At 45.6% G+C, this 12,862-nt stretch overlaps 1 protein-coding gene across 35 annotated transcripts in view; it reads left to right on the forward strand.

The window, feature by feature from the left end:
- CAMK2G (calcium/calmodulin dependent protein kinase II gamma) overlaps positions 1 to 12,862 on the forward strand; it is a 118,045-nt gene that overhangs the window by 42,144 nt on the left and 63,039 nt on the right. For all 35 annotated transcript variants that reach the window (XR_012650103.1, XR_012650104.1, XR_012650107.1 and 32 more), the window contains one exon: positions 12,361 to 12,420. Coding sequence is in view for 26 of the 35 variants with exons in the window: in XM_075025750.1 (XP_074881851.1) it covers positions 12,361 to 12,420 (60 nt within the window). In the remaining 9 variants the exon portion in view is untranslated. The remainder of the gene's footprint in view (positions 1 to 12,360; positions 12,421 to 12,862) is intronic.

Genomic DNA, 12,862 nt, shown 5'->3' on the forward strand with positions numbered 1-12,862 from the left:
CAATTTACAGATCTGCATGCTTTGAGATAACATAACACCTACAATTTCAATCCCTCATCCTCAGTCTTTCTTTGCTGAACAGTATATGAGGTGGACTTAATCAGTAAAGATTGCTGTTCTGGGTATGTTGTCTGTTAATCAGCAAATCTGGCCATCTCTTGAGATTCAGTAAGTGTCTGTCATCTTGATATGGTGCTGTGGAATTCAGTGCCAAAATGCACCACATAATTTAGATCCAGACAACAGCAGAAGACTTGTGGGAAGGAAAAAAGCTGTAGATGGCCTTAAAGTTAGTATTACAGTAATGTAGCAGCATTAAATGCTCCCAGGCAAACAGGGTCTAAACTGATCTAGCCAGGAGCATTAAACATTCATCAAAACAAGAAATAAACTTAGCCAGAGAATAAATCAAAACTGTAGCATAACAGCTGCTTTTTTGGAAAAGATGCAAGTCAAGTGCTTCTTTCCCTGGAAATCTGAAAGCAGGCATGGTGACGGGGCAGGGTGACTACTTTCAAGCTGTTGTGCTCACCAGACAGGCCAGATCTGGAGCTTCCACATGAAGGAAGCTGTTTACAGGCTGTGCTCTTGTCAAGTGCAACACAGGCTTTGTCAGGTGGCAGTTCCACCCTAACAGGCTAAATGTTGTTTTTTAATTTTATTTTTTTTTTCACTTCTGAACACTGGACCTTATGATAAAAATCCATTAGGTCCTCGTATAGCATTGAGGTAGGATTTTGTGCTTCACAGCGTGAGATACGGTGAGGTATCGCAGCAGTGCTAGTGCTGCCCCAATCAGTTTTTGCTTTGAGAGACTACTCAAAATCCATTAAAATTGAACTGCATTGTTTCTATCTTCATTTGTCTTCCTGCAGAAAGTTGAAAAACATGGTAGTGAGGCTCAAATTCCAAAGATCTGAGTTTGTTCACAGATTTGTCACTGACATGGTCTCTGGTTTCAGTACCTCTACTTTTCTCCTCCATCTCTTTAAAGACAGGAAAAAACCCCTTGTGCTTCAGGGGTTTTCAGGCTGCATAGTAAATGTTTGTTACACTCCTAGAGATTCTCCAACAAAAGATGCTATGGAAGTAGTTGTTCTTCTATGGGGATTTTTTGTTTGTTTTCTAACATCTCCCCCCCCCCCTTTAAGTATCTGTCTTCTAGAAATTTGCCAGAACTTCTATTTTCCCAAAATCTCTGCTTGTGGCCTGCAGGTCTAGGGACAGTTAAAAAGAGCTCTGCAAAGGGCACCCAAGAAAAACATTATCACACAGCTCTTAGTGTGAGCTAAGAGACACTGCCGTGCATATTGTACTGCCCATCTCATTGCAGAAAGTGTGTGGAATCCCTCTAAAATTTAGACTGCATGTTTATTTCAAAAATCACTTGTCCCTTCTTAACCTCTGCAAGAGCATGTTGGGATGATGTTTCTTTAAACACATGTTCTACAGCCAGCCTCTTAGATCTGAAACACTCCCCCCCACCCCCCAGCATTCTAACCAAAGAAATGTAGTTGCATGTGTGTGGAAGCTAGCATTGTACCTGCAGCCTTCTGCCTCTTAATCCCCTAACCCACAACTTCTACCTTTCTCTACATGGGACACCATAGCATGCTGTCTGTAACACTGCCCCAGAACTCGTGCTCAGAGATGCAGATGGACTCTCAAGTTGCCATGTCAGGACATCAGATGTCATTTGCGCTGCAGCATTTCTTGGGGATCTCATGCTTCCAGTGGTGTAGGAGGAACCATCCCAACACCTGTGGAGCAGCAGAGCATGTTCCTCCCCTCTGCCCTACCTTTAATACTGTATTTTTTAATTTTTCCTGCCACTAGTTTTCCATGACCAATTGCTGTTTTATAGGAAAGATCAGCTCCTTGCATGTAAGCCTTTGGATGATCAGCTGGGGTGTGAGGCTGGTGTCTCAACTCTTCTCTGACTTCAGCCTTGGCTGTAGTCAAATGAGATGCCAGACCCTTATGTTGTGCATTTGCTCTGCACCTTTGCTGTGAGAGCATCTGGGGTAAGGGGTTGGTGGTGAAGGAGGAGTGTGGGGAGAGATTGTGTTCTTGGTCTCAGTGAAGTTGCTGGTAAGCTGGTCACATGAAACAAAAACTACATCAGCTCCCCTCCCCCTTGCACTGGTTTCTTGGCTCTGCACCCAAACTAGCAGCTGAGCACGTGATTTACTTGTAAAATGCAGTTTGGGAAAAAAAAAAAAAAAGGTGCCATTGCAGATGGAAAACAAGGGATGGGAGGGCTGCACTGGGACTGCCCTGTGTGCAGTGGAGGGCTGCCAGGGAAGGGAAGGGGTATGTCTCCCTGCTGAGTTGCAGGAAGCTGGGGGGATGCCATGCTGAGGGACATGGGCTTGGGGGAGCGTGTGCTGCAGGATGTGGGGCTGCAGAGGAAAGCGCGAGCTGCAGGAGGCAAAATGGAGGGGAACATGCTGAACCGCAGCCCTACCGGGGGAAGGAGGTGGGGGGGGGAAGGAAGGGGGAGGGCTCTGGCGCAGGGAGGGGTGGGGTGCAGGTGGTATGGGGGGCTGTGTTTTGAGAGTTAGACTAGACAAGTGCTCTGAACTGAAAGTCTTCTTACATGATATGAGGTCTGAAGGGTCGGTGACAGAGGGTTGTGCTAAATTTTGCTGTTTTGGTGCGAGAAAATGGAAGTCGTTTGGCCATTCAAAGCTGCGGAGCTTAGCATCTTCTAGTTTGAAAACTTTATTCCTTTTGCTAGTTGTGTTTGCATCCCACAGTTCTTCCTTTCTCTGGGCTGTAGGCTCTCTTAAGCTTTTGAAACTAGACTGACCCAATATGCCCAAGGAGAGCTAAAATACACTGTTATGTTCATCACAAACCTGGTGGAGGCCTTCAAGCCAATGGCCCACCAAGCTGGACAGCACGGCAGTTGCATCATTCTTAGGGGGAGTACAATTACAACACATTTCTTCCTGTGTCAGGACTGTGGCGGGTGCAGTTAACGCCTCCTCGCCACAGCAGATAAAATGAGATAGAAGAATTCCTGCTCTTTGCTGTGCTTACATCTGCCTGTCAGTGTTTGTGGTTAGTGATCTCCATTGCTTCAGGTCAGGAGGAAGGTGGCTGCGTTTTTGTTGTTGTCAGCTGGAGGATGTATTGCTTCAGAGGGGAGCTACAATGCACTGCTGCAGGAATAGTTCCCAGTACCTCTCACTGCAGTGCTGTCTTTCCTTGTTTTTCATCCCACCCTGAGCAAGGAAGAAGTCTTGTAGAAGCAAGAAATGGCACTCTGCAGTAGCCAATGGAGCAGGTGAATTGGTGGGTAGTTTAATGGTCAATTGGTAGAATTCTTGATTATTGCAGCAGACGGTAGGTACTGACTTCTGTGGCCATAGGTGTTAACCTGGCACACAGTTTGGAAGGTAACCTCAGTAGTGAAGCGTTTCCTTCCCACCTATTCACCACCGAACCTGGAAGGGATGTTTCCCTCTATGACTTTCTTCCATCAGGGTGGCATGAAATAAGCTGATGGCTAGCAGGAAAAAAGAGGGGGAATGTAATTCAAATCAGAAGCTCTTGGAAATTCTTCATTGGTTTTTAGTAAATGAAGTAACTGGTTGATGGGAAAAGCAAACACAGAATAAAGCAGAGTTGGCACAGGCCTTTTATATCCCACTGGCAACATGGGAAGGATGACCGGGGAGATGAAGAGACATTATCTTGCCAGCAAGGAATTGATGTGCCCCAAAAGGAGAGGTGGACCAGAAGCAGGGCTTGTACGTGAGGGGATGGCATGTGTGTTAGGCCAGAGCTTATCGAAGACTTCGACTAGGGCCTGAATTGTGCCTGTGTTAGTTGTTCTGTAGGCAGATAGCCTCCACCCTTCTAATGCAGATGTGGTGCTGGCTCATTTTCAGTGGTTGCACTGACACTGAGGCTTCAGGCTGAATCCACTGGGCTCTATTTGGCCCATTGCTTTTGGCTGAATAAGACTGGGAACAGCTTTCAAAACAGCCTGAAGATCAGGGGCTCTGGGGGCCTGTGGCTTGTGGGGAAGGACGGGTCAGGTGGGGAGGGCACAGCAAATGCTGTGGAGGGATGTCTTATCAAGGGGTTTACAAAATCCTGCACTGGGTGCTGTAGCAAGCTTGGAAGGAGGTTCTTTGCCCAGATTCTGAATTCATCTCAAATTTTAAGCCAAGGACTATGCCTAGAGTGGATGGCTGCGGTGCTTGCTCTTTTCCTTTCTATATACTGGCGCATGGACATGCATTCAGACTTCATGTTGCTTTGCAGTGCTGGCTTTGGTCAAACTGTGGGATCTGCTGTAGGCAAGAACCTAAGCTGAATGGTGGGAGCTCTATATGAGAGAAAGAAAACACTTAATCTGGCTTTATCTGTGCCTTTTTAGGCAAGGAATGGCATGTCAGGCTTGAGTACACTTAACCCCCGTGTGTTCACATCGTAAATTGTGACAGAGATGACTCTCACCTATAGCTGTGAGCCTGCGCTGATTCAGTAATTTGACCTCCTTTGACTCTTGAAGTTCCTGGAAAGTTGCTGGTGTCCGTGAGAACCCAAGCTCTGTGCTTCCTCTTACTGTGCACATCAGGTTGCTTTTCTTTTGCTTTATAATGTGTACAATAGGTAATACTCAGGGTATGCATTCCTGCTGAAAACAAGAGGACAGGAATTCTCCTTCCTTTACCAGGAAGAAAAATATTGGACAAGTTGTTTGCTGATATGAAAAATGTGCATGTGAAAAGAAAAGGCAGCTTTGAATGACACCGAGCATAGAAACTGCAATGGCAAAGGTGCACACTATGACTTTTTTTTAAAAGATCCACCCCTTTTAGGTATTTTTAATACCTTATTTCCTTTTGCCACTGTTGTACACCTGTTCATATCTGCCTTCATTTAGATTATCTTTGGAAAGTAAGTACAAGGTAATGAAATACTGGAAAAGAGAATAAATTTCCCTGGCCTGTTCTTCAGGGTGCTCGTCAGAGATGCAAATATAATTATTTAAACCATCTTGACTTCTACTCTGTGGTGTTGATAGTATAATTTCTGCATTACTTGAACAAAAAAGTGGAAACTCTGTTCTAAGTTTCTGTAGTTCATTCCTTTTATTTTGTTTGGTTTGTGTTTCCAGTACAGTAATACCAAGGGGATCACAGATACTAGTGTGTAGAAACACAGCTTGTTACTGAATGTGTGAGCTTTCTGGCTGTCTTTAAGATCCATGTATGTATGTACTTTTAGGGGTAGTATTACACTTTTATGTGAGGAGTTGTTTGTTTCTGGGAGGTTGGGAGAGCATGGGAAAAGGCTGTTACAAAGTAATAACATTAGTGGTTTTGCTAGAGGAAAGGCTTTGTCAGAAAGTACATCTACGGCATTTCTTGAAAGAAGTCTTGTATTTGTTTATTATGTCCTATTGGCACTTGAACCTCCTCCTCTGTCAGTAGCTGAAGGCAAGTGATGAGGATTTCACCACGGTCTTGTGTCTCTAGCTTTCACTGGGTAAGAAAAGTGGAGTTTCGCTGTTTCATCTTCACTTGCTCGCTCCAGCCATGTCTTCCCCTAGGTGACTTTATGACTCTTGCGCAGTTGCTGCAGCAGAGATGCTGGTGGTGGTGGTAGGGGATGGGTGCCCCTCTGCCTTCGCACTTGGGACATCGTGCCACTGGGGTCGTTCTGCACTGGGAGGCTGGAAAATAGACTTTGACTTTCAGAAATGTCGCCTGCAATGGGGGTAGTACGCTGTTAATTTTGGCTGGTCTTTGAAATGGCAATGCAGAAACACTGAAATGGAAATGTCAAAGTCCTTAGCTGCAAGTAGCTGGAGGGAGGGAGGAAGAGCATTTGGGAAGTGTTGTTATATGCTTAATTTCTTTCTATTTTTCTTTAGGCATCTGCTGTTAGCTCTTGTCAGAAAGGATATACTGTATCTACAGGGGCCCCAGTCATTCTTAAGGCCTAGGATGATTTTTTGTTTGTTTCTACTAACTTCTGCAGAAGGGGAAATGGTGGTGATCTGAGACTTGCTGGTATTCATGTTTAAAGTGGTGGTGTGGCATGGCATACTGTCCTCTGCCACCCTACTGCAAATGCTGAGAGATCTCAGCTGTTCTGTAGCACAGTCTTGTTGGAAAAATAAAAGAATACGGGGCAAAGTCTGTGGCTTGAAGTGTGGGATGAGGGAGCTGGCTGTCTTTTGCTGGGAATATCTTTGGAGAGGAAGTTTAAATTTAAACAAGCAAAGAAGAGCATGAAGGAACCTGAAGGCTCAGACTAGTCTCACACTACAAAATGTATTTGATGCAAATTCGATTTCTGTCTCGAAGCAACTCCAATAATCTCTTAGCAGCTGGCACCAATTGACTATCTCCCGTAATTGGCATGATGACAGCAATCAAACTAAATTTATTGCTTTGGGTTTGATTCCTCTTCCGGACTCTTCCCATTCTCAGAAATGTAATTTAGAATGTGTTCCCACAGGAATGATAGCTTCAAGCCTCCTTTAACAGCAATGATAGAGCATGGTCCTAGTGCAGGATGAAGACAGGTGGACTGTAGTATTGAGCAGCCGGATTGTGTATTCCAGTTGAAAGCAGGAAGATTAAGTATTGGTAAAGGGAGGATCAAGGGTTTTTTCTTCATGACACAGTTTCTCATCAAACAGAGATGATTCACAACTAAGCGTTAGTTTTGTTGCTGCTTATTTTTACCGCATTTAGGAAAGAATCTGCCTTCCTGTTGGGGTGGCTAAACTTTTAGGCTGCTAAAAGTTGCACCTGCACCTTTTTTTTTTTTTTTTTTTTTCTTCTTAAGGCAGGTGTACTAACTAAAGAGCGAGCTTTAGCCACAGGACCTCAGTATAGCTGTAGTTTGGTAAAGTAAGCCAGTAAACGCTGCAGTGGATGTGCTCCTTTGCATGTGGAACTGTTTCAAAACGGTGCTGTTTCTAAGGCTTGTTGAAGAAAGTGTGGTAGAATTAACTTTTCCACCCTGTGTTCTGGTAGGTATGAAATTAATCACTTTCACTGATGAATCTTGGTTTGATTTATTTCAATAACTGTTTTGTCCACTCTTTCAATTAGTTTTTAATGCTATCTTCTGCTTGCCAGGAGAAGGAACTACCTGAAATGGGTTTGGTTTTGCTGACATTGGTTCCTAGAGCAATAAATGTCAGTGTTCCTTGGGCAGGTGGAGGGGATGGGGTGCAAAGGGCACATCTCTTTCAATCTCCCTGGTCACTGGTCCTTTGAGGAGCTTGTGGCAACGCTCTGGCTGGAAAGCATGTTTGTGTGGCAGCTACCTGCAGCTGAAACAAAACCCCTCTCCATGTCTCTCAGGAGCGGGAGTCAGGGCATTGTAGCTATGTCCAAAGCCGGGAGGGTTTTGTGCTGTGCTGCCTGTGCAAGGTGGCAGTGTCGGCACCTGACACCCACCGTCTTCTCCTGCTCCCTGGCTCAAGTTTGGCCCTCACCCTGCTTGCTTGGGACTGATTTTCTTTTTGGGGTTGTTGCAGGTGTCTTTCCCCAGACTCTGCCTTTTGCAAGCATACCTCAGCTCCATGCAGACAGGTCTCCCTGTGCTTTCCTGGGAGCCCCTTCTCAGCACAGCTTCCTACCAGGCTGATAGGCACAGTGACCTTTTTCTTCATCTTCTTTTTGTCGTTGTTATGGAAATGTTCTCACCTGACAGCTCTAGACTACTGGGATTTCTAGATGTCCTGTGCCCTGTCTGTGTGTCTGAAAATGTTCTCCTCCAGGCCTCGGGTACCCTTGGAGGAGAAGGACCTGGTGAGGAGAAACCTGCGAGGCAGCTGTGTGTGTAGTGGCTAGAGTGGAAAACCGGGAACTGATTCCCTGGAGAAGAATGGAGCCCAGAAGTTGGGTTTTGTGTTATTTATCCATCTCTGCCACTGCATCTTTCAGGTAACAGACTGAAGTGGTCAGACAATGAAAGGATTTTCTTAGAAAAGAGTGAGAAATGCACATCAGTATAAAACTAGTCATATTCCCTACCCTGCTGGAGATCGCCAGGTTTTCATGAAGAAAAGCTGTCCGCATTTTGTTTTTTTATTTTTGTTGGGTACACCTTTCTTTTACATCATGTTATGCTGTTTATCTGCTGAAGTTTGATGCATTTAGGACACAGGCCAAAGTATCATGGTTTTGGTCTGCTGTCTTCTGTACTCAGGCAGGGTTGGTTTTGTTTTAACCTGCTCAGTTAGAGCTTCTTACAGCTGTGATGTTATTAATTGTGCATGGCCACTTCTGTCCATTGTACACGAGCAGTCCTGTCCCAGTGAACGGACTGCATGTTTGTACAAAATGAAGCAGTTTAATTTTTGCAGGTCCTTAACTTTCATAGATGATGGTAACACAATGATTCTTGTTTTCTATTAAAGTAAATCCCTAGACAAATCAAAGCCCAACCCAAAGAAATCCCAGTTTTCTGAACAGGCAGTTTGTTATCAGGTATATTCTGAAAAGCCCAGTATTAACATTGTTGGAATGACACTTAGCGCAGTATTTGCAGAGCAATAATGTTAAAGGTACTTGGGTTAAGTGTAGTCTCACATGCTGAACCAAGATGCAGAAATCATATCATCTAAAGGAGTAATGAAGAGAAATAGATATTCACGCCTTAGTCTGTATATCAAGTTTTTAAGCACCATCTCCTTAAGCATTTACATTTTAAGTTTTGCTGCAAAAGAACTACATAGACCACACTTTTCTGTCTGTGTAGATACTCATTGCTTCAGACTGTAGATAGAAGAATTGTCCAATAGCAAGATTCTATTTTTTTGGCTGGAAAACAGTAAATGAATATTAGATGAGTGTTTGTAATATCCTGTACTTAAGTTTTAAGCATCAGCTATTGTTCAAGGCTAGACAGCTCTGTAACATAGCAGGAAAATAGCTTAATGAAATCCAATATTTGGAAGCAGGAGGTAGATGAATTCAGACTTGGAATGGCAGTACTAGATTTTAACAGGAAGGATAACTGACATTTGGAGTAACTTCTGTGGGTGTATGGCTTTATTTATCTCTTGAAGTCTTGAATGTGAACCCTTGTGTTTTCTAAAGGATATACTGTGTTTTAGGCAAGTTATGGAAATTGCTGGTTGAATTTCATACTTTAGGCTTATTTCCCACCTTTCACAATGTCGCAGGCCTGGGATCCTGTAAAGTAGGTCAGATGTGTCACTGTGTTTCTGTTAGCTACAAGGTGTACTTCCATTGTGCGTTAAGAATAAACTCCTTCACTCCACAAATGGCTTGCAGAAGTAAGTTTGATCTTTTGGGCAGAGGGAGAGGAAATTATTTGCTTTGCAAGCTCTCAGTAAGGCAGAGATCTGAACCCATGTCATCTTTTCATCGTGCATTTTTATGGTTTGGTGAGACCTTGTATAAGAGAAGTGTTAAAGCCCTGCCTTTGACTGCTCTGCTGGACTTACAGAGTTTTGTTTTTTCTGTCTCCTACTGTGAATAACCGTTGTTAGACCAAAGAAAGGTAGAAAAATTGCAGCTCCGTGTTTATTCCTTGCACGTTTAGGTACTGGATTGTTCCCCACGAGTACCAAATCGACTCTGCTGCTGATCCCTGGAACAAGAGTCTAATGCCTACACTGTGCCAAAGCCTGCTGGGCGATGAAGAAAAATTAAAAAGGGGCTCTCTTTGGGGGCTGGGGGGGCTCTTTTCAAGTCACAGGTTGGGCTGTGTTCTGGTGCCACCTGCAACGGGATAGGTGATCCTGCAGGAAGGGGATCCATGATCCTCCAGGACCTGCAGCAGGAAACCCGCCCAGCCTGACCTTTCACCGCTCTCAGTTGCGGCCTGGCTGCTGTGGGCTGTTGCTCCTGGGGCTGGAGTGCGCTTTCTCTCTGCAAGTTGTGCTTGACTTTGCCTGTTTTGTTGCCCTGGAGACAGGAGAGTGTGGTATGCTTTCCCCCTGACCAGAAATAGTTTCCTGTACCTTGTGACCGGAGCGCTACACTCCTCCTCTGGTCTCCAGCCAGGCTGTGTCGTGCTGGCGGGATGGGCTGTGGGGTGATGACCTCTTGTCACAAGTTCTGGAGTGGCTGCTGCCCATGATCACTAGCTGCGCTGCCTGCTCCCCTCCCTCTGCACGATGGTGTAGGATTTCAGGGGAGCAATTGCTCTTGATTTACATCTCCCATGGCATTTTGATGGTTATGTCATTTTGTTTGAGCCTTGCTCCTGTCAGCTGTCTGTCCTGGCTGTCAGGACTCAGTGGCTGAGCAGCACGTGGTGAGCTCTTACCTCTCCTTCCCCTTTGCTCAGCTGTTTTTGCTGTCTGCTTCCCTGTGTCCTTGCACTTGGGAACAGACTCTCAGCAAGCGTAACTGCACATGAGGGCAACGTGATCTGGGTGGATGAAGGATCCCCTTCTGTAGGAGTTCCAAGTAGAGCTGGGAGGGTAAGTGGGGAATTTGCAAGACCCAGGCGTGCAAGTGGGCTATGGATAGTTTATCTTAAACTGTTGTCCTGCTGTGAGAATCTGGCCTGAGTGCAGAGTATGCAGCACAGTCTGTTACCTTGCAACTGTGTTTTGCAAAACTTCATTTGTGAGAGATGTTGCTAAAGGGGAAGACGAGACACCCCCACCACTTCCCAGCAATGCAGGTGAGAAAGCGCTTGCACTGCACCAAGGCCTCAGGCGCGTGGAAGCTCTCCAGGCTTTCTTGCTGCCTGCTACTTTATTGGAGAGTGGTTCTGGCAGAGAACTGTAAAATACATGCAACAACAATAATTTCCACGACTGAGAAGGAAGGAGAGATGAAAGGAGTAATTTACCTTCCCCCATCCCTGAACAGTAGCAGATGAGGATGTAAGCACATCTCAGTCCTATAAAGTGTTAATTGGGACATTTTCTACAGTTCAGCTGTGGGAAAGAAGACAGAAAGCCTGCAGTGCCCTGAGCTGCTATTCCCAGTCTGGGAGAGAAGAGTGTTCTGAGCTGAGATCTGGCTTGGTTTCTGTCTTCTGCTCATAAGGAACAGTTGCCCAAAGCCTTCCTTTACAAAGGGAAGGGAAGACCATGCAGAGACCATGGAGCTGTTCTCAGGCAGAGCAGTGCAGTGTGGCTTTGTTGAAGTGGGTCTCTAGCAGGTTTCCTATAAATCTGAGGATGTGGCATTCCTACCAGTGATCTGCTGAGTAGCCCAACCAGCCAAGGGTCCTGCTTACTCATGTGGAGAAGGCTTGTGTGTCACAGGGGATGCAGAGAAGGTGTGTTTTCAAGCCTGTGTGCTTGGGTAGGGACTGCTACTTCCCCTTGCTATGTTCTTTTGATGGCTGGACTGGGGAGGACAGGCAGTCCTTGTTTCTTGCCTCTTTCTAGGCAACTGCATCCCCAAAAGTCTGGAGTTTAGCAGCTGCAAGGGCTGCCTAAAAGATTTGCCTCCCTCGGATCCTTGTCTGGTGTGAGCTTTTCACTTGAGAGGATGGGGGCTTTGGAGTGAAAATTCAGGACTCAATCCTTGCTGTAGTGAAAAATCCCCTGTCTGAGCCTCAGTGGCTAAAATGCCCCCTGCTTCTTGGCTAAGATGGGCAGAGTTGCTCTATCTCCCTCTCCTTTCCTTGAACTCATGGTTGTTACATTTCTAGGGAGGAGAAACCATTTTTTACTTTCCTTGATATTTTTTTCTTTAATCCAGATGACAGTTGTGCTTGAACCGTTGTTGCCTTTGGGCTGGAATAAGCACACTTAGCATTTGGGCAGAACTTCTCGCCTGGAGATCTCGAAATGCTTGATCAGCATTTCACCAGCGAGTCCATCCATGGGTACTGAAGTATGGTTACCTTTACAGTTCACTGGAGCTGGCAGAGTTCCCTGCTTCATGTGGTGGCTGTGCACTAGCAGGAGCTGTGCATTTCTCCCTCCTACTCTGCCCTTCTTCCCCAGTTGTTTCTCTGGAGTGGAAGCAGGTCCTTTTCCCATTTCATATGGGCTACTTCTTCAGAGACTTTTCCTCCTCCTCTCCAGCCTTGGAGAAGGGGGTAAGTTTTGGAAGGAGTATCACTGGAAGTGGCTCTGCATGTTTGTGGGGCTGATGGAAGAGCGGTGTCTTTGACTCTGCTGCTACTCACTTTGAATCCAAGGAGGGAATATCAGTTTAGTGCTAGCTCTGTAGCAGGAGTGGAGGTCCTCCTGCAGCCTCGGCTGCATAGCCCTTGCCTGAAACGGCTGTCAGGTTTTGGGAGGCAGTCATGTTCCAGCAATTTCTAGCCCTCTGGATGTCTGCTGGGTCACTGTGTTCCATTCTCTGTTGAATACGAACAAGAGCTTAGTTCACAGTTGTGGTGCTTAACACCTTGTTTCTTACTCTCTTTCAGATCACCAGAAACTGGAACGTGAAGCTCGAATCTGCCGACTTCTAAAGCATCCAAATATTGGTAAACCTCCTTGGGCTCAGAGGGATGGGGGTGAGGGATAAGTAATGTGTCTCATCTAGTGCACTGTAAGAGACCAGATGTATTCTGAATGTTCACAACAACTTGTCAAACTTGCCTTTTGAAATCACCTCAGTTTCTTTCTTTGGCAAATTCTGCATATGACCCTGTCTCATTCCTTAGCATCTTGGCCCAGATGGTCACCAGTGTGCTGTGTTGCCGTCCGCTTGCCTGTGCAGAGCTGTCCCTGTTCCTTGGGTGATGCATGACTCTTGTCTGCTCCTCTGACATTCTGCAATAGGAGTGAGCTGTTGTGGGTTTTTTCCCCACACTCGTCTTCTGTTTCCTCTTCTTGGCACTTTTTGACATATCCATTTAAATGCTGTATTCAGTGACATGCCCCAAGTTAAAGGAGGGCAGGCTAATATGTCAGCTCTTTGCATTA

The sequence above is a fragment of the Buteo buteo genome, chromosome 4, assembly GCF_964188355.1.
Source record: "Buteo buteo chromosome 4, bButBut1.hap1.1, whole genome shotgun sequence".
NCBI lineage: Eukaryota > Metazoa > Chordata > Aves > Accipitriformes > Accipitridae > Buteo > Buteo buteo.